Genomic DNA, 25,238 nt, shown 5'->3' with positions numbered 1-25,238 from the left:
AGAAGGTTCCACTGCTTTGAAAAGTCCATTGAGGAGCGCGAAGGTATGCGTCCCAAAATCATGTATTAGATTGGCCTTAATTATCTGCGATCACTTTATTGCGAACTGCTGTAAACATCGTATCGACTTTCCAGTATCAACCCACGCCGCACATGGAAAGAAAACAAAAATGGCAATCTGCCAACAACAATTTCTTTCCTTTGACTGCGATTGAGACATCATTCCTTCAAAAAAAAAATGTGAGATGCATATTTTTTTCTTCTGGCAAAAGATATACTAGTATAACTGCCTTGAAGCTTCAAGACACTGGAAAACAGAAAGTCGATTGGCCAGCGGATGCATTCCTTCTGTACCATACAGTTCCTGGTTCGGGACAGGTGGTACAAACCTCAGGACCGTTGTTTCTCCCTGTGGATAGGTTAAAGCGGCGACGGCATCAACAAGTGCTGTCGTAACATGAACGCGATAAAAGGTGATTGCAGTGCGTTTCATAACGATAGCACAAATGTCCTTGTCCGGCAGGCGTTGCAAACCTGATTTCACGCGTTTATTATTATTGCAGTCGAACGCGGCGATTGCCTTCGCGATGACTTGTGCTTCGGGATCTTGGCTTGAGTGCTGACAATGATACAGTCAGCCCCAAAAATGCATTGGTTGAACAACTCACCTTGTCCTCGTGAAAGATCAAGATATACTCGCCGAGCTCATTCATCACGAACAGATCGATGTCCGCATTGATGCGGCGACCAGCCATGGGCAAGGAAAGCTTTGCCCAGACACTGAGCAGGCGATATCCGCTGTCATAGTGTAAGAGACCCAAAAGGAACAGAGTAAATTCGATGCAGGAGCGTAGGCGTTCTGCCATGCCTTTATAATTAAAGAATACATGGTCCTCGTACGAAAGCCCAGGTGGCTCGTCAAGATTATCCAAAATTGCTGAGGAGACCGTTGGTGGGGGGAGCTGAGGGATATTGAAAAACGCCTCAACCCCAGCGTCTTCTACCCGAATGTTGAAAGCCAGGAGCATGTTATTGGTCCACTGGGAAACAGGCTTAGCAGATCTTTCGAGGTCGGCCATGTTGGGTGGAACAGTGAGGGTGTTCCATGTCTCAGTCAGTCGGAGTCAGTGTCGACGACCCGTTAGGGGTCCTTCCCCGTGCCGCCGGCGTGTAAACATGAAGTTAGCACCGTTCAATATTCAGCCAGAATGCGGCTTCCAACCCCACTGGCGCTTAGACATAGATCAGATTAAAGGAAGCACACATCGTGGAGTTAGGCCTCGATGAAGGCTATCATCCATCGAAACGAACCACAGTCGCGAAACCAGAATGAAGCGGGTTGCGTCATTCAGGATAAGCGTGCCCCAGCTTGAAACATGCAGCCTGCTGAACACTGTTCCTCGCGAAGACAATAGCTGAGGTTTGCAAGAGGTCTTCCCAAAAATTTATTGCTCCTTCAACTGGAGTCTAAATCGAAGACATAGATCTGGATAAATGGAACCTGTCTATCACGATTTTGACAACGTCTTTCCATTCTGTCATGGCCCCGATCCCTGGATAGAAAAGATAAGGTGAGCATCCAAGACCTAAACCCGTGGAGGGCGATAGAGGTAAAATGCAACAAACCAACATCTCCACAAGCAAGGTTCTTCCCTATCGGACCGACGACGTTGTAATGTACAATATCTTTTACTATTCGGATGTGCTCAGCCGTCAAAGGGTGTTCGTACATGAGAGTGTTCATTGCAGGGAAGATATAAGTGGGCGTCGTTGGAGCCAGAGCTCGCATAAGAGACGTCTACAATCAGACAAAACGTAAGCGCAGCTGGGGGAGGAGGTTCATGATGCAAACTTGCCACAAGGTTATCACAAAGCCCTTGTGCTATCTTGGACAAGGTGTTTGCTGAGCAGGGCGCGACAAGGACGACATCAGCCCACCGGCGGAGCTCGATATGTAAGATTGGGTCTCCAATGTTGAAAGTTCCCTCCAGGCCACGGTTATTGCGATTATTGATTTATTGGTTTGTGGGGTTGCTTACCGACCACTCATCTTCGTCCGTCCAAACTCTTGCGCCAGCATGTTCCACGTCCTTTTTCTTGAAAAAAGCAAGCGACGCTTTGGTTGCGACGACCTCGACGCTTACGTTGTCATACTGCTCCGTTGAATTTCATGAACACCGTGATAATGTACGGCGTAAGTTAGCTGCCCGCCCAACAAGTGGATTCAGACGAACGCTCAGGAGTTCTTGGACAATCAATGGGGCCTTGATAGATGCGACGCTGCCTGTTGTTATGAGAAGAACGTGGGTATTATGTGGTCGGCGCTCGTTCTCTGCGACAAACATGTTCGGCGTATACGGACAAGATGTGACGATGGCAACCTCCGGAGACAACAATCTCTTTCAAATCCAATGCAAATCTCATTCCAAGATCAAGGGTCTTTCCATGCTTGTAAGTCCTTGTGCCATCCATATAAATGCCTCACTCGTCGCCCACCTAGATACCATCTTTTCTTTCTTCCCCTCTCCCTTCACTAGAGCAGAGTGAGTCTTTTTTGCTGCTAGAGAAGAGTCCTTTCACTGACACCTCATCTCAAGGCTCTTAACGTTCACTCGCTAATACCTCTCACTATCCCATATATCTATCTCAACCAAGAAAAATGCGTTTCTTTGCCCTAACTGCTGTCGCTTCTCTCGTCTCTGGTGTCTCGGCTGCGAACATCACTGTTGTCGTTGGTAAAGACGGTGGCCTCACCTACACTCCCAACTCGTACGACCCCCATCGTGGCTTCCTCTTCTTTCCGTTGCTATGGACTAACCATTGGCATCGCTAGTGTTACCGCTAACGTTGGAGATGTTGTGGCTTTCCAATTGTCCGTGATTTATGATTATCTCACTACAAACCCATTCTAACTTCTCCACAACAGTGTGTCAAAGAATCACGTATGTTAATTGCACACTGAACCAGAGGCATACGGTCTGATGCTTCGGCCGATTTCACAGACCGTGACCCAATCAACCTTTACCGCTCCTTGCACGCCCAAGTACGTTTATATTCCCCCACTTCTTGATCTCTTTATTGACCTGAAGAATCACAGGACCAATCCCGCCGGCGTCAACTCTGGTTTCCAACCAGTCGCCGCCGGAGCGACCTCCTTCCCTCAATGGTCGTTCACTGTGCAGAATGCTAGCGCTCCCATGTGGTTCTACTGTGAACAAGTCGGGTAAGTCACCTTCCCTTCAATAAATCTTTCCCAACCAACCCTCCTTTGTTCCCCCAGCCACTGCTCGCAAGGAATGGTGTTCGCGTTGAACCCATCAGCCGATAAGACATTCGCCGCATTCCACGCTGCCGCTCTCGCCTCCGCCAGCAACGGCACAAGCGGCGGATACGGCTATCCCGGTGGAACTGGGAGCACCACTGGCTCAGGCTCCACGACAGGCTCGGGCACCACAACGGGCTCAGGCTCCGCCTCTAGCGCATCCACCAAGCCCGCGAGCGGTGCTATGGTGGTGGGTGGCAAGGCTGCTGCGTTCTTGACGATCGCGGGCCTTGTGGCGGGGTTGAATCTATAAATCGACAACGATTGAAATGCCCCACTATAATCTTTTCTTACTTGGTAGATTATGAAAATAATGAGGAGGCATTGATACCCTGGCTGGCCGACGGGGTCCCAGTCGTTCGTTCTTATGAGACGGGATGGTTCATTTTAGCATACCGCAATTAACACGCATTTTTTCCGATTCTATGAACATTCGAGCGTTGTGAAGTTCTGACTTTTTTCGAAGAGTAGATGTTACGCCCGTGATTCACAAATAAAGTATGATAACGCAAAAAATGCATTGCCATATCGCTCAATCCCAAGTACATCCGTGTGAGTATGATACTGTACATCCATGAGTTATAATACCATGATCATGATCCAACATAGCATACAGCAAAAAACAACCAAATTCGACATCAGTATCCTTTCAAAAGTCTAACCTTCTAAGATCCCAGCATCCTTCCACCTCTCCCAAAGTAAACCCACACCTACAGGTGCTGCAGGTTCCCCTTTAATATCCCTAACCTCCAAAAGGTCGTACTCGCGCCCAAAGGCTAGGAAGTGGGCAAAGAGCGAGTTGAAATGCGGCTCGGAGCGGAGGTGCAGAATCTGCTGATAGTGTGCGTGATAGATGTGCGCAAACACCCGTAGGAGTTGTCGGTACACTGTACGGATCGTGGCAGGGAAGGAGGGGTGAAACGATTGATCTGCACAGTGGTCTATGTTGAGAAAAAGCAACTTGAGCGGATTGTGACGGGGAACGTACTGGATTTAGTGGGGAAGACGTTCTCGTCATCTATAAGATTTTGAATGGAGGTCATGACGTAGTCGATGTATGTCGGCGCGGGATGGGACACTTGTCTACCCCCAGAATTCGTCCATAAATAATTCAGTCTATACCCGCGAAAGAATCAGTTGAAGACCACCGCTCTTCGAATGGGAGAAACAAAACTCACGTCGGCCCCGCTGACATCGTAGGACACGTATGTTGGGTGCACGTCTCGTTGATAACACCATAAAACTCGTTCAGATTCGTGTAAAAGTCAAACACTATTTAGAAGGGGGAGGGTCGGGATGTGAGAAACGCCTGGTCGATCTCACACATAAGACAGAAGGACCAACTCACTGTTCACAGCAACCCACTCCATGATGTCGACGTACTTGGGCAACATCACGATCGTCTTGAAATTGCCCTTCACGAGGGCAGCATCGGCGAACGGGCTGCAGAGGTATAGAGGCTTCGGTCCACCCCCCAACCCGTTCCCGTTCGAGCCGTTGTTGGCACCACCCGGAGATGGCGGTTCAGAGGGCGGGTTCGACGAATCCTTGCGGGAGGGCGTTGGAGAGCGTCTAGCACGCGGGGCGCGATTGCGACTATGATAATAATTGATTCCGTGTGAGTGTATAGGGGCACATGCGGGGCGAAAGACACGGACCCAAAGAAGGACATGCTTCTGGTACGTCGTACAGTGGGCGAATGGCTCGCTGTGGGCGACAAGAAGGGTCTGGAGGACGTTCACGGTGGTCGCGAAGGGACTACCACAAACGGAGGCCAGATCTGGTCAAGACCATCTGTTGTATCATACATGTGGCCGGCAACATCATGATCGTAAATTAGAAGACCAACCAACAATCTCCACAATTTAACGTTCAACGTTCAGTCTCCCCAATTCAAGGCGGCCAAGTTATCGTAGCAGCCGAGCATCTATGTATCTTGAAATAAATAAAGAGCACATGCAACTGTCCGACCAAAAAAAAAAATGGAACTTCAAGTCCCATGTTACGAATTGCTGGGCTCAGCCCTCTAATAACCCCATATCCCTCCACTTTTCCCACAGCCGGCCAATCCCAACAGGTGCTGATGAAGAACCTTTCACGTCTTTCATTTCCAACAGCTCATACTCACGACCAAACGCAAGAAAGTGGGCAAAGAGGGAATTAAAGTGTGGCTCGGAACGGAGGTGAAGAATTTGGTGGTAGTGTGCGTGGTATATGTGTGCAAAGACGCGTAGGAGTTGCCGGTACACGTGCTTTACCGTCGACGGAAATGACTGCGGGAAATCCTGGCCTGCATTGGGATCCGGAACGTCAGTTATGATGCACATCTATGACACTATGAACGCGTACCTGATTTTGTGGGGAACACGCCTTCGTCGTTCAGCAGATTTTGTATCCAGGTCATCACGTAGTCTATGTAGGTTGGAGCAGGCAGATGGACGCTCTTGCGATCTTGATTAATCCAAGTGTAGCTCAATCTATGGAGATAACTCAGCATTCGTGACCGAGAAGACGGGAGGGACGTACGCCTGGCCTGCAGACATTGTAGGACACGCTTGTTGGGTGCAGCATTCTGTAATCACACCATAGAATTCGTTCAGATTTGTGTAAAAGTCAAAAACTAATAATGCACGTAGTCAGGAAAAGTGGAGTTGAACAGTGAATCGACGCACTATTGACGGCTACCCACTCCATGATATCAACATATTTGGGGAGCATGACGATCGTCTTGAAATTTCCCTTGACAAGGGCCGCTTCAACAAAGGGACTGCATAGGTAGAGAGGAGGCCTGGGTTGTGGTGCGACCGGCGGCGCTGTGACGGTTGGGGTGGGTGGGGCGGAATCTGTGGGAGAAAATGTCGCCGATGTTGGGGTAGGCGACCTCTTGGGCCCCCGCTGGGAGCGGGTCATGGAACGACTACATGATGATGAGCTCGGAGTTCCAAGTGAGTATTAGCCGAGTGAGATGTACTTACCCGATGGAGTTGAAAAACGACATGGTTTGGTACTGAACTGAATCAGTCCGAAGCAGCAGAAAATCTTGGCTAAAAAAGAGTGAGAAGTGGTGGGGATTATTCGCCAGATGTACACGACGGGCAAGCCTCAAGGCGACTTGGGAAACAAGAAGTTGAAGAACAAGGGTCAAATTAGTCACATGCTCTGACACGAAAGCCACGTGACTGACGCGTTCATGCAGCAGTTGAGGAGGGCAATAACCAAGATGTTGGTACTTGATACTGACAATCAGTGGTATTGAAGATTGTGTGCAAAATTCCACTATTAAATAAATGCAACGAGAGGGAGGGTTACAAAAATCTTTCGAGTTTTTCTCCCCGTTACGAATACTGTACCGAACTGTATGGTGGCAACGTAACGCATAACGCTGGCCCGATTTTGTTGCTTATTTCCAGCCGTTTTCATAACGATAGGCCAAAAGTTCAAAATTACAGATACAGTCGGACCTCAAATTCTAATCATGTCCACGAAAATCAGCATATATTTCAGGGATGACGAGGATAGATCTACAGTTATACTAAATAGAATCATCATCCAACAACTTACATAGGTCCAATTTTAGACTCTGCCTGTACGTGTGTTTGGTCGAGATTAGGCCTATCGTTATGAAAACGGATAAGATAACTGTTGCGTAGCGTACAGAGAAAGAAGAAGCCAAGAAATTCGTGTACACGAATAACTTGGTTGTGCAAAGACTTTGCCCGGACTCAAAGAAAGTGCAAACAAGGTCTGAGCGTTCAATAAGCTCAATTTGGGCTTGCCAAGCCAACCGGCTGTACTGAACGCTAAGGGATGGTGGGTGGGGTCAAAAAATTTTAGCGAGATAACCGACAGGCAATTTCTTAGCGTCAGAACCAGATCTGAAGGTGATGGGAGAAGCACTCCCAGAAACGTAGACCTATATTGGTACCTACATCTGGGTAAGACGTCTGGTTCTGACGCACACGTTATCTTATCCTAAGATGAGTTTACACTCGTGCCTCATGCTTACTCATCACGGAATAAGATAACTGTTGCGTAGCGTACAGAGAAAGAAGAAGCCAAGAAATTCGTGTACACGAATAACTTGGTTGTGCAAAGACTTTGCCCGGACTCAAAGAAAGTGCGAACAAGGTCTGAGCGTTCAATAAGCTCAATTTGGGCTTGCCAAGCCAACCGGCTGTACCAACCCGAGTGTAAGCTCACGCCGGCGGGTTGGTGAGGCAAGAGAGAGCCAAGCTGGCTTCCCAAATGAGCGTCACTTGGAAGAAAGGTTAAGTTACTCATAGAATTTGCAAACGTAAAGTAATCAAAGTGGTTATGTTACAGGGAAAGGCAAGGATAGGGATGAAGATACACATGAGTTAAGGGGGGGAGTTATCAAGTAAGGAAGAAGGAATTTTGTGGGCAATGCGAAAATCTTCGAAAATAGAGGCAAGGCGGTCAAGTTGTGCTTTATTATAAGCTTTTGAAGTGGACATGGGCAAAATTTCGTCCATACGGCGCCAATACAGCAAGAACGCGAGGGATGTCCAACCCCCGGTAGCGGCGACGATTTCGGGAGGTACACCTGCCAGCAAAAGCTCCACAGCGCCGCCAATACGGAAGCTGTGGCCCAGGATATGGGCAAGCATGGCAGAAGACCAGATGTCAGTGACAAAGTTGAGGAATTCGTGCTTGAGGAGGTTCTTGGGTTGACCAGATGTGGAAGTGTAAGCAAAGAGGGTTGACGAGGATGGGATAGAAGAGTTGACATCCAGGTGATTCTTGAGAGCAGAGACAGGACAGAGAGGATCACCCTCCCGACGAGCAGTGAGGATGACAGTGGCTCCAACTTCCTTTGTTGTTTTTGTCCATGGAATGTCAAAACTTGCAGAACGAGCACCATCACGCAAAGTACGGAATAAAATTCTAGTAGAAAGTAAGAAAGAAGAACAGGAGTAAAGAAAGAAGAATAAAGACATACTTCGTCGAGCGCAGTACATGATATTTTGGGTCAAGAGCCCCGGCAGTAGTCAGGGTAGTTTCCCCCAAGCGGCGGCACCCAAAGAAGGTGACAAGGGCGACGGCCCAGACAGCGGCGTGGAAGGGGTTGGCAAGATTCAAAGCGCGGCGCAAACAAGAGAGGTGCTCAATGGAGACAGGAGCACGGAGGGGGCGTTTGTGCTTCGTGCCCTCCTTGTTAGCTGAGATGCGAGCCAGATGCATCCAACTATCGTCACCATGCCAAGGTGCATGGTTCATGATATGCCAACTACGCAAGCCAGCCAGCCATGACCGAATGGTATTACCAAACTGGAGGCCTTTGTATTCACCAATAAAGGCACATAGCAAGACATAATCGGCGGGCATACGATCCTCCTCAGAGATGCCCCACTTGTCACAGAATTGAGTAAAATGAAGAGGGCCTGCAGCATACGTTGACTTGGTGTTGGGAGCCAGGGCTCCATGGACAGCCATCAATGCAGATTCGACTACGGGAGTGGGGAAACACAGAGATATATCATGTCGATGACGAGAGCCAAAAGGCATACGCCACGAGAAAATCCGATGAGCCGCAGGAACGTGGGGGCGGAATTCACTGTGAACAATAGAACGGCCAGGGTGGGGCTTACGACCACGGGTAGGGTGCAAGGAAGAGTTGGAGATTGCAGATAATTCAGAAAAGGAGTGAGGGGAACTGGGTTTGGGAGTAGAATGGGAAAGTTTAGAAACCAGAGGAGGTGAGACAGGCGAGGAACGTTGGAAAGGATGAAAGGAATTTCGAGGCCGCATGGGGCGCGGTGAGATAGAGATATGAGATTGTTTCTCACCCACGGACCTCTCAACGACACTGGTCGACGATGTAAGCTTCCGGTCAAGACTAAACATAGAGGAAACAGTCAGCAAGCTCATCAGGGAGCTTAAAGGCAGGGAAAATCTGCTTCCCAGCCTCCCCTGGTTCTCCGCGCAAGATGGGGTCAGCAGGGTTAGCTTCGGAAGCAATGTAAACAATATCTGCAGAAATAGAGCAGTCGGAGAGAACAAGATAAGTACGGCGCAAGGACAGGTTAATGTGAGAGTTTGGGCTACGCCCTTTCTCTAACGCACCAATGGTACCCTGGTTGTCAGAGTGGATAAGCAAACGGCAGTGTTGCAAACCCATGTCTTCCAGGAAATAAGAGAGGAGCTTGACAGCGAGGGTCTCAAGCCAGCAGATGTCACGGCCAGGCACCTTCCAGGTAGAAGAAAGCTGGAAAGAAGCCCAGTTGTCCCCAATGACAATACCAATACCCCAAGATGTGGAAGCATCAACGTACAGGCCAAGGTCCTGGAGAGGACCACGGGGGCGCAGAGCACGGGAGACACCAGTAACCTCCAATCTCTGGAGCCACCAAGAGAGATCAGTCAACATGGAGTGGGAAGGATGTCTTGTGATAAGTTCATTGTTATGAAAAGAAGATGCAAAGTTAGAGAGGGAGGGGAGATGCGAGTGGCCATCCATGTAAACAAAGGCGACATGACAGAGGGAGCCATGGATTTTTTCGACGTCGAGTAAGTGGCAAGGGCGGCATTTGAAGTTGCTGAGGAAACGCCGTACGCGCTCATGGAACTTGAGGTGCTTCTCCTCAGGCAAACTGACAAGCTTCCTAGGGATGTCCCAAAGGAAGCCAATGAAGGTGGTGACGAAAAGGAAGTGGTCGTCTCCCTTTTCGTCATGCCAAGGCACACCTAAAGAGTCAATGTGACGTAGCATTTCGGAACGATCATAGTCATAGAAAAAATCACCATTACGAAATTTTCCCCCAGCAGAAGGGGTACGGAAGACTTTGAGATCGTCCTCGTATTTGGGGACAGGGAAGACACCCTCCCCTCGCCAGATATCTACCACAGCATTGGCGATCATACCCGCATTGCTGCTTGCACAAGCAGCACCGAAAGGATGATCATGATCAATGAAAAATTGACCAGAGAGACCCTGGACAACAAGCCACGGCTTGTGAGAAGGCAGGACAGGACAAGTACAGTGGAACTTGGTGATATCCAGAGTACAAGCCTGGGTTCCTGGAGGGGCAAGAGCGACCTGAAGAGAGTGGGTAAGCACAAAGTGCAAGAAAGACAGGGATGAGAGGAGGAGCAGCAGAGAAGGCGTGCAGGGATAAGACCCAAAAGGAAAGATAGGAAGAGAAATGGGAAGAGGGAGGAGACTCAAAGAGAACTCAGAGAGGAAAAAGGAAGTTGAAGAAAGCGCGAGGCAAGTGCAGCAAGTACTCGGCCACGAGAAGATGCAAGAAAGATGTGTAAAGATAGCGCATTAAGAATGCAAAATCTCAAAACTGCATGCAGCAGCGAAGAAGAAAGCACCCCACACACTAAACGCAAAGGGGTGCACAACAAAAAGGAAGAAAGAAGGGGGGGGAAGAAACGGATGAAGAGATACTCACAATTTCAGCCACCTTGGAGGCTAAATCAAATCGCGTTGGGAAATCTTCCTTGCGAATATGCGAGTTGACAGAAGGATGTGACTTCGAGGCCTTTGACAAGTGCCTGCAAATCCGGATCTTGTCAGGCGTGCCGGGTTGCTGGGGTTGGACATCAACAACGAAGGGGGAAGAGAAGAAAGGACCCCGAAGAATAAGTTCCACCTCCTCACGAGAGAAGGGGCCAGACATCCTACCAGCAATGAGTTCTTTCTGCAAATAATCTTGTATATCCTGCAGGTAAGGCAAAGTGGACGGGTTGTTAGGGAGAATGACAGTTTCCGCTAACGCCGGCATGTGCCCAAGGGGGAAGCCATGCCTGAGATTGTCGGAAAGAAGGGGGTAAGCAGAAGAGAGGCCATGTTTGAGGAGGAGGGCGTCGAAGGCGTCTGGATTGTAAGGGTGCGTGATGCGCTCGAAAATAGAAGAGTGTTGTGGAGAGAGAGGGATGAGCGGGAAACGGGGAACGACTGAGGATGAGAAATCAGAATAGGACAAGGCAAGGGGACACGCGACAGCGAAAAAATCCTCAGGCGGGCTTGGTGCGACAAGTCCAGGAGAGGGCGTGATGGCCTTTGCTGCCACAGAAGGAGCAGAGGTGGAGGCGTTCGTCCTTGTGAGCGGAGGCGCATTGGGAAACTGCCTCAGCGCCTCGCACGTTCCAGTTAATGCAAAGGATTTTGTTGTCAGGGGTGGCAAGGCCGAAACCTGGGTTGCATTTCACCCATGCAAGCTTTCCGTCGGCAAATTTTGCAGGAGAGGTGGACATGAGGTGAAAGAAAACGGTGTGCCCCTTATGAGCACAGATGAGGCAGACGGCCGTAGGGGATGACTTGCCGCTGCCTGAGGGAAAGGGCTGGGAGGCCAACGCCTGGGAAGGACCTCGTGGCAGGGACCTCTGGGAAAAGGAACCACCACCGCGGGAAGACGGGCCTGACCACCCAAACACCGGCTGGGAAGAGTTGACGAAGTCCCGAAATTCTTTGCGCAGCTTTTGAGTCAAGTTATGACTCTCCTCAGTAAGACCGAGGGCCTTGTCATAATCCGTCATGCTGAATTTGAGGTGACGACTCCGGTGGTCTTGACGGAACTCGAGTTCCATGACTTTCCAGGCATCATATAACTCATCCCTTTTATTTAGCATGTTAAAAAAATTAAAATGCTTTTCAAACCAAGTAGCATGTTCCCCCTCACTACCCAGCTTGTCCCTCGAGACCTGAAAGCTCCACATGTTTGCGGCAGCCTCAGACCACTGGCTGCAAGTAAGAGTCAATTCCTTCCCAAAACGAGTGGAGAGCTTCTCTAAATTTAGAATGTAAGTTCCCTTGGTTTCTCCGGGCGCAGGGTTGGATTTGACAGTAGGCAGGGTTGATGCCTCATCAACCAGGACCCGTAAATTCCGAGTAAGGAAGAAGGGGAGAGGGACTGCAACGCAAAGCTCAGTGTCATATAAAGACTGTGGGAATTCAATACGAATAGGTTCCCCAACCACTCTCTCCACATGGTTGGAGCCATCCATACAACGCCGCTTGGAAGTCCTGGCATCCTCTGCAAGGACGTCATCGTCCTTCCTTTTCTTCTCCTCCTTTTCTTTCAAATCTTCGTTGGCAAGATGCTTCGCCAGACCAGGGTAAACAAAGTCACGGACAGAAGCAAAGAAAGAAGGGATCCTTAATCGGGCAAGATCCTCGGGATCAATGGTGATCAAGGAAGCTGCTTCTGATCCCGGTTGGGGATGGGCAGCAGGGTCTAGAGCGTTATTCAATGTCTTAGCAGATCTGGCATCGTTGTCGGCCTCGATCTTTTTGTTCCGGTGTAAGATATTGGTCAGCGAAAGGTTCTTTAAAAGTTGGATGATAGCAGGGGAGGTGTGGGTACGCGGAACACGAGGCTGCACACTGTCGGTAGTCGCATGAGACTGAACATTATTGGTAGAAGCTGCAGGAGCGGTGGACGCAGTTGCAGAAGGAGCAGTAGAGGTGTCAGCCATCAGGAAACGACGTCGAAAGTCAAAAAAATTTAGCGAGATAACCGACAGGCAATTTCTTAGCGTCAGAACCAGATCTGAAGGTGATGGGAGAAGCACTCCCAGAAACGTAGACCTATATTGGTACCTACATCTGGGTAAGACGTCTGGTTCTGACGCACACGTTATCTTATCCTAAGATGAGTTTACACTCGTGCCTCATGCTTACTCATCACGGACTGTCAGGTAAAGTAACGCGTCACGCTGGCCGTGTTGCTATGAAAATGACCAAAAAAAAAGTCCATTTTTACAAAAATTTCTGTCCCTGCGGGGCTACAGATACTAAAATATAGGTAAAATCTGGTAGAATACCCCGGCATTGCCAGGATCATTGTATGCCCAGCCGACCATCTACTTCTGTAACATCGTCTTCCTAAATCTCCGGGGGGTTGCCTATCGGACCAAAGTAACGCGTAACGCCCGGTCGGTTGCCGAAAAAAATCCTTTGGGGCGCGTAACGCTCCGTCTGCCGTTGCCACCATACAGTTCGGTACAGTAGTTCAGTGATGGCGCATGGAGGTCAAACAGCAATACTCGCTACGGATAACTCTATGACTTGAGGTGCTTCGGTGACTCTATTACAGTGAAAAGAAACTCAGGTGAATGCGAAAATTCAGATAGCAAGGTTATAGCGATTACGACGAGCCTCGCCGTCAATTGATGGTGAAATTACAATGCAGTTACAAGTAGAAAAAACACACACAGAGCTATTCAAACATAATTGTCCCTGTCCATCCGTCTCCGCTTCCGCTCTTGTTCTTCCAGAATCAGCTTCTCAGCTGCACTCATGGGAGCTGACCGCTTCTTCTCATTCGCCGGTGCGTTATCGCCCACACTGGAAGTGGCCATTGTCTTCAGAACGTTCGGGCGCTTCAGTGGGTTGGCCCCCACTTTCAAAGGGTTCGCCTTGAATCCGCCAAAGGAAATGGGAGCCGCTGTTGCCGCAGGTTTCGCTGATAATGAAAGAACAACCTTCTCGACCCCGTCCTCTCGTTTGAGACCTTCTTCTGCTGGGGGTGAGCTGGAGGAAGATGGTCCAGCTTCTACGTCTGCTGCGGCGCGTTCGATCTGTTCAGCAATAAGCTGGCGCTCTCGCTGTTCGTCTGACATTGTCGCCCGGTCTTTCTTCAAAGATGCTTCCTGATACAGATGAAAGACTATGAGATTGATACAGCAGCCTGGAAGAAGTGGCGTACCGCTTTTGCAAGCGCCTTCGGGCTGCTATCGATCCACGCAATAAACCATCCCTTTTCCGTCTCGTCCACTCTAGCCACACCCGTCCGCCCAAGATGTTTCACAAACTCCGTCAGGGTAACCCATCGTGTTGAGTTCATATGCAGATGGCTCTTATCCGAGATGTACTCCTGGTAGACCTGGTTAGCTCTTACTCGCTTGGTACCAAACCTAGAAGAAACCATTTAAATTCATTTTGAAGGCAGATAAAAAGTTAGCTTACCGTCGAGAGAGCAGAGCTACAAACTCTGATTGGAACTGACTTGAGAAGCCAGCGATATGGCTTCCCGCATGCTCTCCCACCACCAACATCTGACGCAAGTGCGATTCCGACGCAGCATGGCATTTGAAGCCGTTCTCATCGCGGCATTGCTTCTCACAAACTTGACAGTACCAGCGCAGGCGCTGTAGCCCCTTTGATTTCATCTTATTCGCGACATATTTGGGTGTTCCGACTGTCAGAGACATTGTCAAACGTCATTTACTAAAAGGTTGCGATACCACTCACCTTCAGCGCGAGGCATGGTAAAGATGAGAGGTCACTGAGTGGTGAACGACGATGACAAAGATGACAAAGTGATCACAAGCATAGTGGCCTTATTTTGTTTTGTTTGCCGAGGTAGGTGTCAGTGTCACGGTGCGCGACTTACAAGCTCGACAACGATACAGACCTTTTTTACACGGGGTTTCCACTATGCTCCAACGTGCCTTTGCTTATCTTTCATCTGGCTCCCTCTTAATATCTGAATGATTTCATTTCTGGCTGTCACCGTGGCTTAACGAACGCTCGCCAAGTCTAGGAGCCTCACTAATGCTATACTTTATCTGGGATATGTATGAGAGAGATCCGAAGGGTGCTGCAAAACGACGCAATACTAGCGCTTAACTCCGAATACAACATGTCTCACGGCGGAGGTTGACACCCAACTTCAAGACCCACATCGTAGCTGAATCGCTGAATTGGGCAGTGTGCTCCAGAATCCGACCAAGAGACCGCTCTACTCTGAACCTCAGACGACAGTTTCACCATAAAACTGAATCTCTTCCGCCACCTGGAACTCAGGTTCGCATCATCAATCGCAGCCGTCCGCTATAATCCCTCAGTACTAAAAAGGATCATGTCTGCGCGAATTTTGCCATTCCCAGATAAGACTTCAGCACTCCCATGTGGCGGTATTTAATGTCTGGGAGATCGTTACCCTATTCATCTGTCTTTCCGAGATGACCTCTCTCTCAACTCTGGAAAACGGGCTCAACCTCAAGCGTCGAGCAGTGAGTCTCAGTGGGTGGGCGCTCATTTCGCTTAGCTTTCAGACACTTGGTCAGCCTTCAGTTCTCCTTTCTCAACTCTCTTCTCTGACGTAAGTTTAGGGATCATCTACTCCGATATTGGAACGTCGCCTCTTTATGTACTTAACGGAATATGGCCCGCCTCTGGACCTCTCCCATCTGAAGAGGATATAATTGGTGGTATCAGCGCCATCATTTGGTCGCTCACGCTGCTTCCCCTTCTCAAATACGTACGGCAGCCTCGGTTTTCCCCTTGGCATCTACTCAATCTTCAAGTTAGGTCTTTGTCTCTTTGTATTTCGGAACTCAAGAAGGTTCTAGTCATAAAACAGCTTCTTCGGTTTGCTGGCTGACCCTTTACCATAGGAGAAGGAGGTTCTTTCGCCTTATACCAGGGTTTGTATCCGCCCGCAGACAAGAACCATGACGAGGATCGGACTCTCACCGGAGACACGACCCTTGGACCAGAAAAGCCAGCACATACTTTGAAGGAAAAGGCTCGTTGGCCACTGTTGATATGGGTAATGTTTTCTTTTGAAAATTTCTGCGCGTTTCTGACTGGCGTGGCAGTGTTTATTTGGAACTTCGTACGTGAACCTGTGTCCAGCACGTATCATGTTCTGGAATTGACTTCACACTGGCAGGCTGACGATGGCCGACGGTATTTTCACACCGGCCGTTTCAGTCACAAGTGCTGTTGGGGGTATAGCCGTCGCCAAGGCTTCCGTCACCAATGACATTATACCCATTTCTATCGTAAATTCCGCCGTTTATCTTCTCATCGCCTTTTTTAATAACAGTTTAGGTTTTCCTTTTTGCGTTGTTCGCTGTGCAACAATTTGGAACACATCGTCTGGCATTTCTCTTCGCTCCTAGTACGTCGCCCGTAGAGCTCTTGGGAGAAAATAATTGTTTAAAGATACGCAGTCTCGTTCCTATGGTTCCTCCTTCTAATTGGAACTGGAATTGCCAATGTTATCACTCACCCCGGAATATTTCGCGCTTTCGATCCTTCTCGCGCGGTAATGCGTAAGTTGCCAATGTTTCTTCAACGCTATCGGATCGCTAAGGCTGCTCCAATAAGTCTTTGTCCGCACAAAGAACTATGACCTACTTGCTGGTGTTCTTCTTGCCATCACCGGATGTGAAGCCATGTTCGCAAAGTTCGTCCTCAGCGTTTTGTCACGTCGGTTGAAATATGCTGACCTCTCTTCCACTGTTAGTCTCGGGCAGTTCAACGCGACCTCGATCAGGGTCTGCACTTTTTTTGCGTCAGTCAGCCTAAATTGACATTTCATCAGCTTTCCTTCTGCTTCTTCACATACCCCGCTCTTGTGCTAGCATACCTCGGTCAAGGTGCCCGTTTGATCAGGGACGGTGAAGCGGTCTTTTCCAATGTTTTCTATAACACCATCCCAGGACCCGTCAACGGACCTCTATTTTGGTTGGTGTAAACACCATTTTTCGCTCGTGTCTTTTCTCATCGTCTTTCTAGGATCATGTTCGTATTTGCCATTCTGGCGACAGTATGTAAAAGATCATCGAACACATGCAACATTCGCTGACCCTTTCCAGCTCATCGCATCTCAGGCTTTAATCACTGCGACATTCAGTCTCGTCCAGCAGGTCATCAATTCAAAGGCCTTCCCCCCTCTCCGCATGCTCTACACGTCCGAAACCATACAAGGCCAAGTTTATATCCCAGCCGTTAATTGGGCGCTCATGATCGCAACTATCGTCGTGGTCGCGGCGTTCTCAAATCTGGCAAACTTGACAAACGCTTATGGTTTTGCGGTGGCGACTGTGATGTTTTCAACAAGCTTGCTTCTAGGAATTCAAATGTATTACGTCAAACATTGGCCAATGATTGTTGGAATCGGATATTTCCTTATATTTGGGTTCTTTGACGGTATGTCACTCTGTTTGCATACTCGAGATAATCGCCTCTAAGGCCGCCTATAGGGCTCTTCTGGGGTGCCGCGTTAAAGAAGGTTCCCCATGGTGCCTGGGTACCATTGACCATCGGTGTTATTCTGTGAGTCGACGCAATTAACTCTCTGTATCTTGACGTTTACTCATTGTTTAAACAGTCTCTTGATAATGACTCTCTGGGTCTGGGCCAAGGTAAGCTTTTTGAGCTTTCTTCGTCACATTCATCTAAAGGATGCAATAGGGGCTGGAGGACAAGTTCGACGGTGCAAACCGCATGAACTTGAGACATTTCATACGTCCAGATGAGAAGGCATCTGAAGCCAATTACGACGAAGATGGAGAAGAGCTGGATCCTGGACTCCCGCCCTATTTCTACCTTCCCAGTCGGGCAGAAAAGGCAGCGGGCGAGAAGATGGTAGAGGAGAGGAGAATGTTGCAACGTATTCCCACTTGTGCTGTCTTCCACAAGATTGCTTCAGGAAAGGGAGTTCCCCACACTTTTATTGGTACGTGCCACGTCATTCTTATCATAAAAACCCGCTTATCAGTTGTGCTTAGGCTTCGTCCGTCAATGGCCGGCTCTTCCTCGCGTTGTCGTACGTCAATTTCACGGCTGATTCTAGATTCATTGATATAACAAGGAAGTAGATTTTCCTTTCCGTGTGTATCGTCCCGACGAATCGTGTCCCCGTTGAAGACCGCTATGTTGTGAGCAAGGTCCGGACTGTCGAAGGTACTTTTCCTGATCCTTCGCTAAGAGGATATCACACCAAGACTTAATTTTTAGGCTTCTATGGTGTATCGTATTACCTTGGGTTCCGTGATGACTTTAATGTTCAGGTGCATCGTTGTCTGGTTTTCGTCCTAGACAGTATCTCACCCTTTCCAAGGTACAAGATCTAGTAGCTAAGATCATCGAACTTGAGAGAGCAACTAATCCTCGGGCGGAGACCATCATCGGAGAGATTCTTGCCGTCACCAAGACTGCGACTCACATGTACGTTCATTTATCTCGCCCATTTAGAGATGGCCTAAATTTTTTCAAGTGCGCCGCATTATCATGTTGTTTCTAAAAAGGTGGAGGGTGGTCTTCTGTCTCCCATCTCCAACTACATCAGACGATTTTTTGTTGAGGGCGTGTATCGTCGTTTGGGTGAGTCCGCAGTTTTGACGATGGGACCATCTCTCAATTTCGGCGAACAGCGACGATGTTCCCGGAAACGGCGAATTGGCTCACCTCTGCAGACGAGTACGTATTTGTTTTCGGAGCAATACTCCTGGCAGCTCATCTTTATTCCAGGATTATTCATGTCGGAATCAATGCTGTAATTTAGACATCTTTTCTTTTGGGCTTTAGTGCAAAACATCTCTACCATTTGTATCTCGTGAACAATCACACTCATGAAAGTGACTTTTAGAAACGTCGATATGTATTTTAGAGTTGAGGGCTGTTGAACGGAACAACAGCATGTGGCTGTGTGGCGATCATGATCAATTTGAATTGATTTTCTACCGTTTATTTTTCTACTACCAGCTGAGCACAATGGCCTCCACCTCGACGACGAAAAACTTTTCATTACACGGCAAGGGCCTTAAGCTCAACACAAGAGCCGATATTGAACCATACTTAAAGGACGTTGATCCGACGACAATCGAGGAAATCCACTTTGGGGGCAATACACTCGGCGTCGACGCGTCTCAAGCGCTAGCAGAGTTCCTGGATAAAACCAAGGTGCTCAAGGTGAGTTTCTACGCCGATTTTCCCCCCAAGATTCTCAACTAATATATAAAGCACTTGCTCAGGTCGCAGATTTCGCCGATATCTTCACCGGTCGTCTGATCTCTGAAATCCCACTCGCGCTTTCCGCGATCTGCGATGCTCTCAAAGACAAAACCTCCCTCGTCGAGCTCAACCTGAGCGACAATGCTTTTGGTGGACGATCCGTCGATCCAATGGTCCCCTTCCTTACGCATAACCGCAGTTTCCAAATCCTGAAACTGAACAATAACGGCTTGGGTCCCGCGGGTGGCTCAGTTATTGCAGAAGCGTTGGTAGAGTCAGCGAGGCTTAGTAAAGCGGAAGGGAGGACCTCAAATTTGCGAACGGTCATCTGTGGTCGGAATCGGTTGGAGAATGGGTCAGCGCCAGCGTGGGCCGAAGCGTTCGCGGCGCATGGCACGCTTGTGGAAGTCCGGATGCCACAGAATGGGATCAGGATGGAGGGTGTCACTGCGCTGGCGCGTGGGTTGGCTAAGAATCCCCACTTGCAACATATCGATCTGCAAGATAATACTTTCACCGCCGATGGCGAGCTGACTGGTCTGGAGGCTTGGACAGAGGCGTTGCCGTCATGGCTAGACCTTCATACACTTAACCTCTCCGATTGCGTACTTTCTGCGGAGGGTGAGGTCCCGATCCTGGTGACTAGCCTTACGACGGGATCGAATCCCAAGTTGCACACACTTCAGCTGCAGAATAACAACCTGGAAACCAAAACCTTCTCGCTCCTTGCTCAGACGATCTCGACTCATCTCACGAGTCTGATGAGGCTCGAGCTGCAGTGGAATGAGGTGGAAGATGATGACGAGCACCTGGAGACTATTGCTTTGAGTCTCAAACAGAGGGGTGGGAAGTTATTCGCGACTGACGAAGACGAGGAGGAGGAAGAGGAAGAGGAGAAGGAGGAAGAGGAAGAGGAATTGAAGGAACAGGCCGAGGAACAAGCGAAAGAGTCTGCAAAAGTGGATACATCCGCGGACGACCTGGCAGACCTCTTCAACAAGGTCAAGATCGACGACCCTGCCACCGCCTAATTTCTCATCCATCTCGCTTTTCTCGGGACACCATATACCAGACACATATCATCCTCACCATTGGAAATCGTAGAAACTAAAGTACATATCAATACAGGAGACCAAGTAACCTTCAGCGAACCTTGTCAACTAACCACTTTCCTTCAATCCCTCCTCCTTCGCAGAGGAACTTGCTGGGCAAGCCAGTATTCCGCTTCGATGTTAGAAAATGTCGATGAGATCCTGCAACACATTGATGGCTAAGAGTTCAAGGGTTATCACAAAGTAGCCTCCAAAAAGAGGGTTCAAGATTCTTCGTCCGAATTCCTTAACAAAGCCGCGTACATCAGGGGCTTGGGTTGAAGCTCGAGCAAGATCTTTAGGGCTTCGGAAGTACATATCACTTTTCATTGATTTAGTGGACTTCCAGCGAATGATACAAAGAGCTGGTAATCTTCCAGCAGAACTCTTTCCTTCGGTACATATCATGAGTCCTTTAGAAATATGTGAGATGCAACTTTTTTCCCGCTGGTAAAAAGACGTACTATAACTGCCTTGAAGGCTTCGAGGCATTGAAATACAGAACGACGATTGGCCAGCGGATGCATTCCTTCTGTACTATACATTTCCTGGTTCGGGACAGGTGGTATAAACCTCAAGACCGTTGTTTCTTCTTGTGGATAGGCTAACACGGCGACGGCATCAACAAGTGCTGTCGTGACATGAACACGATAAAAGATGGGTGCAGTGCGTTCCATGACGATAGCACAGGTATCCTTGTCCGGCAGGCGTTGCAAACCTGCTTTCATGCGTTTACAGTTGTTGTGGTGGAAGGCGACGATTGCCTTTGCGATGACTTGCGCTTCGGGATCTTGGTTTGGGTGCTGACGATAGTACGGTCAACCTCAGAAGTGTATGATTCAAACAACCCACTTTGTCCTCGTGAACAATCGAGAGATACTCATGAAGTTCATCAACACTTTTCAAGAACAGATCGATCTTCGCAATAATGCGCTGGCCACCCATGAGGAAGGGAAGCTTTCCCCAAAGTCCGACCAGGCTATTTCTGATGGTATCATATTCCAAGAGATCCAGAAGGAACATAGTAAAATTAAGGCGGGAAAAAGGGGCTTCTACTGGGAGCGGGCCTTCTGCGTCGCGTTTATAGGCGAAAAATAGACGGTCGTTCTTGAGCAAAGTCCCAGGTGGTTTGTCAAGATTATTCAAAATTGTTGGAGAAGCCGTTGGCGGGGGGAGCTGAGGGATATTGAAAAACGCCTCAACCCCAGCGTCCTCTACTCGAATGTTGAAAGCCAGGAGCTCGTTATCGGTCCACTGTGAAATGGGCTTAACAGATCTCTTGAGGTCGGCCATGTTCGGTGAACTTCAAACAGTGAGAGTCAGTGACCATGTCTCCTCATTCATTTGAGACTTGGAGTCGTTGAAGAGGGGTTCCAAACTTTACTGTCATGTGACACTGATTCCTGTCCAAGAACAAGTTGAGCTGGCTGTCGAGGACCGAGACTGACGCACACCAGCCGCGACCGCGGTTGAGTCAACAACACCTCAAATTTCCAATACCGGGTTGTGGTGCGAGCTGCCGAGTGTAGACCGGACTCGTAGACCGGACTCATAAACTGATCACAACTACGGTTGAGGTGTGAAGAAATGTCAGAATCACTGTGCAGTAGTGGTTCCGACGGTAACTCAACAGGGCTGCCTTTATCGATGTCCGACAAGTTCGACCTCCGACTTGCACTCGACTACCATCATGTTTACCCTCAATTCTCTAGCACCCGAACTTATCCAGCAAATCGGTACAGAGGTACGTATATTCCAGCCCTTATCGACATCTCCAACCATTTTTCATTCACTCGTTCCTTTCTGTAGTTGGGAAACAATGTTACAGAATTGCGCCTCGTTTGCAAGAGGATGAGCAGCGTACTTGAATCACACATTCTCCGGTCGATTGCCATCGACATTATGAAGCCTCGACTCGATGTTAGCATCTCACAACTCACGACGCTGGCGACGCAGAGCAGTCACGCGGCGACAGCCACACATGAGCTGCACATCCGTAACCTCTGTCCTTCGAAGGACCCAATTTATCGCTCCCCTATCCGGGTTTTTGACCCAGATACGGAGGAATGGGTGAACGCGCCGCCCGCTCCACACCCTCCTGAGGTGAAGATTGCTGAGGAAAAGATGCACGCCATGCTTCAGGTGGCCATCGCCTCGTTAAGCAACTTGCGGAGTTTCAAGTGAGTCACCCATTGATCCTTTAAAGTGCTCCGAATGAACCTTTGCTGCAAGATGGAACATCGGTGGGTCCGATTCAAAGTGGACGCCAACAGCGGTCATAAATGCAGTCAAAACTCTTCCACTCCTTGAATCCTTTGAGTTGATTATAGAAGAAGGTTTCGATATGGCAGACCTCCAGCTGCAACCGCTACATAATCTGCAGAGCATCAAGATATCTTCGCCACACAACAAATCCTTCGTGAAAATCATTGAACCCCTTTCGCTTTTGATTGCGAACTCGCCGAACCTTCATACCCTTCATTTGGGACCTACGTACGGCGCAACGACATCCCTTCATCGTCTTTTAGAGAATTGCCCTCCAAACCTCGTCTTACCACTAAAGCATTTGGGTTTGCAGGGATTCTCACTGAAGCTCGACAGCATCACACTTCCCCATCTCCAGCGCCTAACGTCCCTCATGCTACGCAATTGCCAGACATCGCAATCTAGTCCAGACGGGGCGTATGTTAGTGCGGCAGAGAGCTCGCATCCAAACGAGATATGGGCAATATTGAAGACGACCGATGTCCGTCTTAACGGCATCGATGTGAACCATATTTCTACCACCCTTTTCGATTATATCTCATCCTACTCAGGATTGAAGAAACTGCGTCTGGCGCCTCTAAACTTTGAGACTCTGGGAGAATCTGATCTTGCCGCCAACCAATTTTATAACTTTTGTTTAGGCAAGCATGCGAGCACTCTTGAAGAACTCATTGTTATGGCTGATTATGAAGGAGGGTGGTGCCTCGGGGATGAAGCTCTCGTGGTGATCTCGCTATGCAAGAAGTTGAGGATCCTCGTGGGTAAACTCGTTTCGGAAGCCCTCGACGACGCTGTGGTGAGTTGATGTGTTCTTTCCGATGGTGAGGCTGGGCTCACGGATGGTGTAGAAGTCGTTGGTGGACGTTACCACACAACTCCCTCGCTTGGAGAAACTGACCGTTCATCCTGCGGACCTGGAGGAGTTTCGTTGGGAGGTCTGTGCTGGCCCAGAGATGAACCATTTCCAGTATGTGACGACACAGCTTTGGAGATGCGTCGGAGAGTACGAAGCAACTGAGTTTTCCAAACCCGTTCCCTTGATCCACGTAAACTCAAGGAAGTTTATGATGCAGCCGAGTGGAGGTGCTGGAAGTGTGTTGAGGTATCAATGTAATGAACCTGACGACAGCGATTACTGGTACTGAGGGAAGGAACTGCAATTCAAAAGTAGATACTGTATGTAGGTTATCAAATGTCCATCTCAAAGGAATAAATATACTTGAATAGGTTGCTTTTTAGTAAGCTTTATACCCCCAATTGCATAAGGTCTAATCCTGCCCACTTTGGCGACGGCGCTTTCCAAGAACGCGGCAGTTGAGCTGGCTGTCGACTGTGTTGGGTTGAACCAGTGAGACGGTGTCCCCTCGCCATCAAAATAAAAGTAGAAACTAAAATACATATCAATACAAGAGACCAAGTAACCTTCAGCGAACTTTGTAAACTAACCACTTTCCTTCAGCGTCCTCCCTCCTCCGCACTGCTCCCAGAGGAACTTGCTTGGCAAGCCAATCTTCCACCTCAACGTTAAATTCATCCGAAACGACGGACTGCAAACACAAAGACCTCGATAGCCAACTTTTCGTTTCTGAGGGCTGCACACCACAGGTCAGCTCTCGGTAAGCCGATCTGATAATTGCCCATGAAGTTTCTCGTGATTTTATCCGCAAAGAGTCCAACAACGTGAAGAGAGCTTTGAATGCAAGGGTACGATTTGCCTGTGGGGTAATGGTGAGGGCTCCCAATGTAGCTGAGATCGAATCAGGTGTTTCTAGTATCTCGGACAGGGAAACTTTTCGGGATAATCGCTCGAAGCGGGCATAGTTACGTGTTCGAAGGCTTGCAGCCAAAAAGGTGATCCACGCGTAGGTCGGAGAGGCTCTTGGTAAGAGCGTTTCCGGTATCGATTGGAGAAATCGGTTGAAAGGGACCTGAGAGGGGTAGGCGACTAGAAGGTGATGAAGAGAGGAAAGTAGAATAGTTGGAAGGCACAAGCGATGCGGGGGAGGAGTTGAGAGGTACACTTCTGGAATAAGAGCTGATATGATTGACGTCGTTTGCTTGGGAGAATCGAAGATAACCGCGAGGTATAGTGACGACTCGTACACTGTCCGTGTTGAACCTGGTTGGAAGAAGATCGATGGGCGCACAAGTTTCACAACGAACCTTCCAATGCGAATTGGTCATTACGCTGAGAAGAGGCGACGCCTTCGCGTAACTTTCCTGTAAATGTATGAGGAGATGTAGGGAAGCCAAGGAGCAGGAGACGAACTGAATAGAATGAGAATGTTTTCTTGAGCGTCGATTCGTCGTCGTTTATCTATTTCCGATTCCATAGACTGCCGTGGGCGACTCAAAACCGTATCCAGCTACGATGAGCGTCATATCAATCATCCACAAGCACAAGAACCTCAAGTGTTTAAAAACGCGCCTTCCCTTCGATAAACTCCCTATACTCTTCTTGTATACCCCGATCCTTCAAACTGCGACACTGAGGTTCCTTACAATTTGTACTGAGTGTGTGCACAGAAAGACGCACTCATCACCACCCTTCTCGAGCCCACTGCTTCGACTGACGGACACGATAAGATCCATACGTCCTGGACCGGCTCGCCCGCCTAAGGGGCGTCCTCTCGAACGCGGGGTTCCATGTCCAGTGCGGACACTTCCTGCTTGCGAGGGATGTTGTTTATTTCTCCAGGTGGACATGGAGGCAGAGGGGAAGAGCGCTATGTCCGTTTTTGGCTCAATTGTGAAGGACGCGGACTCTATTCTCGACCATCATGGATCCATGGTGATCTTGACTGGGAATTACTAGGGTGTTAGAAGCAGCGCCTCCATTCATA

General features: G+C 48.9%; 11 protein-coding genes across 11 annotated transcripts; 4 read left to right on the top strand and 7 right to left on the bottom strand.

Annotated features, from left to right (window-relative positions):
• Positions 1 to 276: 276 nt before the first annotated feature.
• LACBIDRAFT_323068 (uncharacterized protein) lies at positions 277 to 1,078 on the bottom strand (the record flags this gene model as incomplete). Its single annotated transcript, XM_001875890.1, has 2 exons — positions 277 to 618; positions 668 to 1,078. 2 exons carry the CDS (start codon positions 1,076 to 1,078, stop codon positions 277 to 279), a joined length of 753 nt encoding a protein of 250 aa, XP_001875925.1.
• A 378-nt stretch (positions 1,079 to 1,456) lies between these two features.
• LACBIDRAFT_182812 (uncharacterized protein) lies at positions 1,457 to 2,344 on the bottom strand (the record flags this gene model as incomplete). Its single annotated transcript, XM_001875889.1, has 5 exons — positions 1,457 to 1,552; positions 1,626 to 1,797; positions 1,856 to 1,984; positions 2,039 to 2,152; positions 2,234 to 2,344. 5 exons carry the CDS (start codon positions 2,342 to 2,344, stop codon positions 1,467 to 1,469), a joined length of 612 nt encoding a protein of 203 aa, XP_001875924.1. The 3' UTR covers positions 1,457 to 1,466.
• Positions 2,345 to 2,596: 252 nt separating this feature from the next.
• Positions 2,597 to 3,744, top strand: LACBIDRAFT_309278 (uncharacterized protein). Its single transcript, XM_001876295.1, has 6 exons — positions 2,597 to 2,768; positions 2,833 to 2,871; positions 2,926 to 2,941; positions 3,002 to 3,042; positions 3,097 to 3,222; positions 3,280 to 3,744. Exons 1-6 carry the CDS (start codon positions 2,659 to 2,661, stop codon positions 3,572 to 3,574), a joined length of 627 nt encoding a protein of 208 aa, XP_001876330.1. The 5' UTR covers positions 2,597 to 2,658; the 3' UTR covers positions 3,575 to 3,744.
• Positions 3,745 to 3,978: 234 nt separating this feature from the next.
• Positions 3,979 to 5,065, bottom strand: LACBIDRAFT_292644 (uncharacterized protein; the record flags this gene model as incomplete). Its single annotated transcript, XM_001875888.1, has 5 exons — positions 4,980 to 5,065; positions 4,670 to 4,917; positions 4,500 to 4,593; positions 4,310 to 4,437; positions 3,979 to 4,262 (listed from the first exon to the last, which is right to left on the bottom strand). Exons 1-5 carry the CDS (start codon positions 4,991 to 4,993, stop codon positions 3,979 to 3,981), a joined length of 768 nt encoding a protein of 255 aa, XP_001875923.1. The 5' UTR covers positions 4,994 to 5,065.
• A 169-nt stretch (positions 5,066 to 5,234) lies between these two features.
• Positions 5,235 to 6,380, bottom strand: LACBIDRAFT_171793 (uncharacterized protein). Its single transcript, XM_001875887.1, has 5 exons — positions 6,297 to 6,380; positions 5,994 to 6,238; positions 5,848 to 5,941; positions 5,671 to 5,798; positions 5,235 to 5,611 (listed from the first exon to the last, which is right to left on the bottom strand). The coding sequence occupies exons 1-5, from the start codon at positions 6,317 to 6,319 to the stop codon at positions 5,340 to 5,342; spliced, it is 762 nt and encodes a 253-aa protein (XP_001875922.1). The 5' UTR covers positions 6,320 to 6,380; the 3' UTR covers positions 5,235 to 5,339.
• A 7,429-nt stretch (positions 6,381 to 13,809) lies between these two features.
• LACBIDRAFT_145836 (uncharacterized protein) lies at positions 13,810 to 14,487 on the bottom strand (the record flags this gene model as incomplete). Its single annotated transcript, XM_001875886.1, has 3 exons — positions 13,810 to 13,941; positions 13,998 to 14,205; positions 14,258 to 14,487. Coding segments are annotated over 3 exons (570 nt in total), but the record flags the coding sequence as incomplete, so codon positions are not given.
• Positions 14,488 to 15,255: 768 nt separating this feature from the next.
• Positions 15,256 to 18,590, top strand: LACBIDRAFT_309273 (uncharacterized protein; the record flags this gene model as incomplete). Its single annotated transcript, XM_001876294.1, has 23 exons — positions 15,256 to 15,355; positions 15,406 to 15,554; positions 15,605 to 15,638; positions 15,691 to 15,845; positions 15,895 to 15,911; positions 15,969 to 16,080; positions 16,130 to 16,199; positions 16,252 to 16,353; positions 16,409 to 16,487; positions 16,548 to 16,578; positions 16,626 to 16,768; positions 16,820 to 16,850; positions 16,900 to 17,233; positions 17,287 to 17,359; positions 17,415 to 17,448; positions 17,498 to 17,762; positions 17,815 to 17,852; positions 17,905 to 17,989; positions 18,044 to 18,096; positions 18,147 to 18,253; positions 18,303 to 18,409; positions 18,460 to 18,505; positions 18,557 to 18,590. The coding sequence occupies 23 exons, from the start codon at positions 15,256 to 15,258 to the stop codon at positions 18,588 to 18,590; spliced, it is 2,199 nt and encodes a 732-aa protein (XP_001876329.1).
• Positions 18,591 to 18,799: 209 nt separating this feature from the next.
• Positions 18,800 to 20,279, top strand: LACBIDRAFT_182799 (uncharacterized protein; the record flags this gene model as incomplete). Its single annotated transcript, XM_001876293.1, has 2 exons — positions 18,800 to 18,997; positions 19,060 to 20,279. 2 exons carry the CDS (start codon positions 18,800 to 18,802, stop codon positions 20,068 to 20,070), a joined length of 1,209 nt encoding a protein of 402 aa, XP_001876328.1. The 3' UTR covers positions 20,071 to 20,279.
• A 255-nt stretch (positions 20,280 to 20,534) lies between these two features.
• On the bottom strand, positions 20,535 to 21,423 carry LACBIDRAFT_323059 (uncharacterized protein; the record flags this gene model as incomplete). The annotated part of the gene is made up of 3 exons (XM_001875885.1): positions 20,535 to 20,543; positions 20,595 to 20,933; positions 20,983 to 21,423. The coding sequence occupies 3 exons, from the start codon at positions 21,421 to 21,423 to the stop codon at positions 20,535 to 20,537; spliced, it is 789 nt and encodes a 262-aa protein (XP_001875920.1).
• Positions 21,424 to 21,638: 215 nt separating this feature from the next.
• LACBIDRAFT_292638 (uncharacterized protein) lies at positions 21,639 to 23,623 on the top strand. Its single transcript, XM_001876292.1, has 5 exons — positions 21,639 to 21,663; positions 21,712 to 21,874; positions 21,940 to 22,310; positions 22,363 to 23,191; positions 23,244 to 23,623. Exons 2-5 carry the CDS (start codon positions 21,821 to 21,823, stop codon positions 23,538 to 23,540), a joined length of 1,551 nt encoding a protein of 516 aa, XP_001876327.1. The 5' UTR covers positions 21,639 to 21,663; positions 21,712 to 21,820; the 3' UTR covers positions 23,541 to 23,623.
• Positions 23,624 to 23,630: 7 nt separating this feature from the next.
• On the bottom strand, positions 23,631 to 25,101 carry LACBIDRAFT_323057 (uncharacterized protein; the record flags this gene model as incomplete). The annotated part of the gene is made up of 5 exons (XM_001875884.1): positions 23,631 to 23,638; positions 23,678 to 23,718; positions 23,842 to 24,514; positions 24,559 to 24,712; positions 24,898 to 25,101. 5 exons carry the CDS (start codon positions 25,099 to 25,101, stop codon positions 23,631 to 23,633), a joined length of 1,080 nt encoding a protein of 359 aa, XP_001875919.1.
• Positions 25,102 to 25,238: the final 137 nt, after the last annotated feature.

The sequence above is a fragment of the Laccaria bicolor genome, genomic scaffold (genome assembly GCF_000143565.1).
Source record: "Laccaria bicolor S238N-H82 LACBIscaffold_3 genomic scaffold, whole genome shotgun sequence".
Classification (NCBI taxonomy): Eukaryota; Fungi; Basidiomycota; class Agaricomycetes; order Agaricales; family Hydnangiaceae; genus Laccaria; species Laccaria bicolor.
Note: the sequence above shows the minus strand (reverse complement) of the source record. Positions and strands in the feature narration are given on the sequence as shown.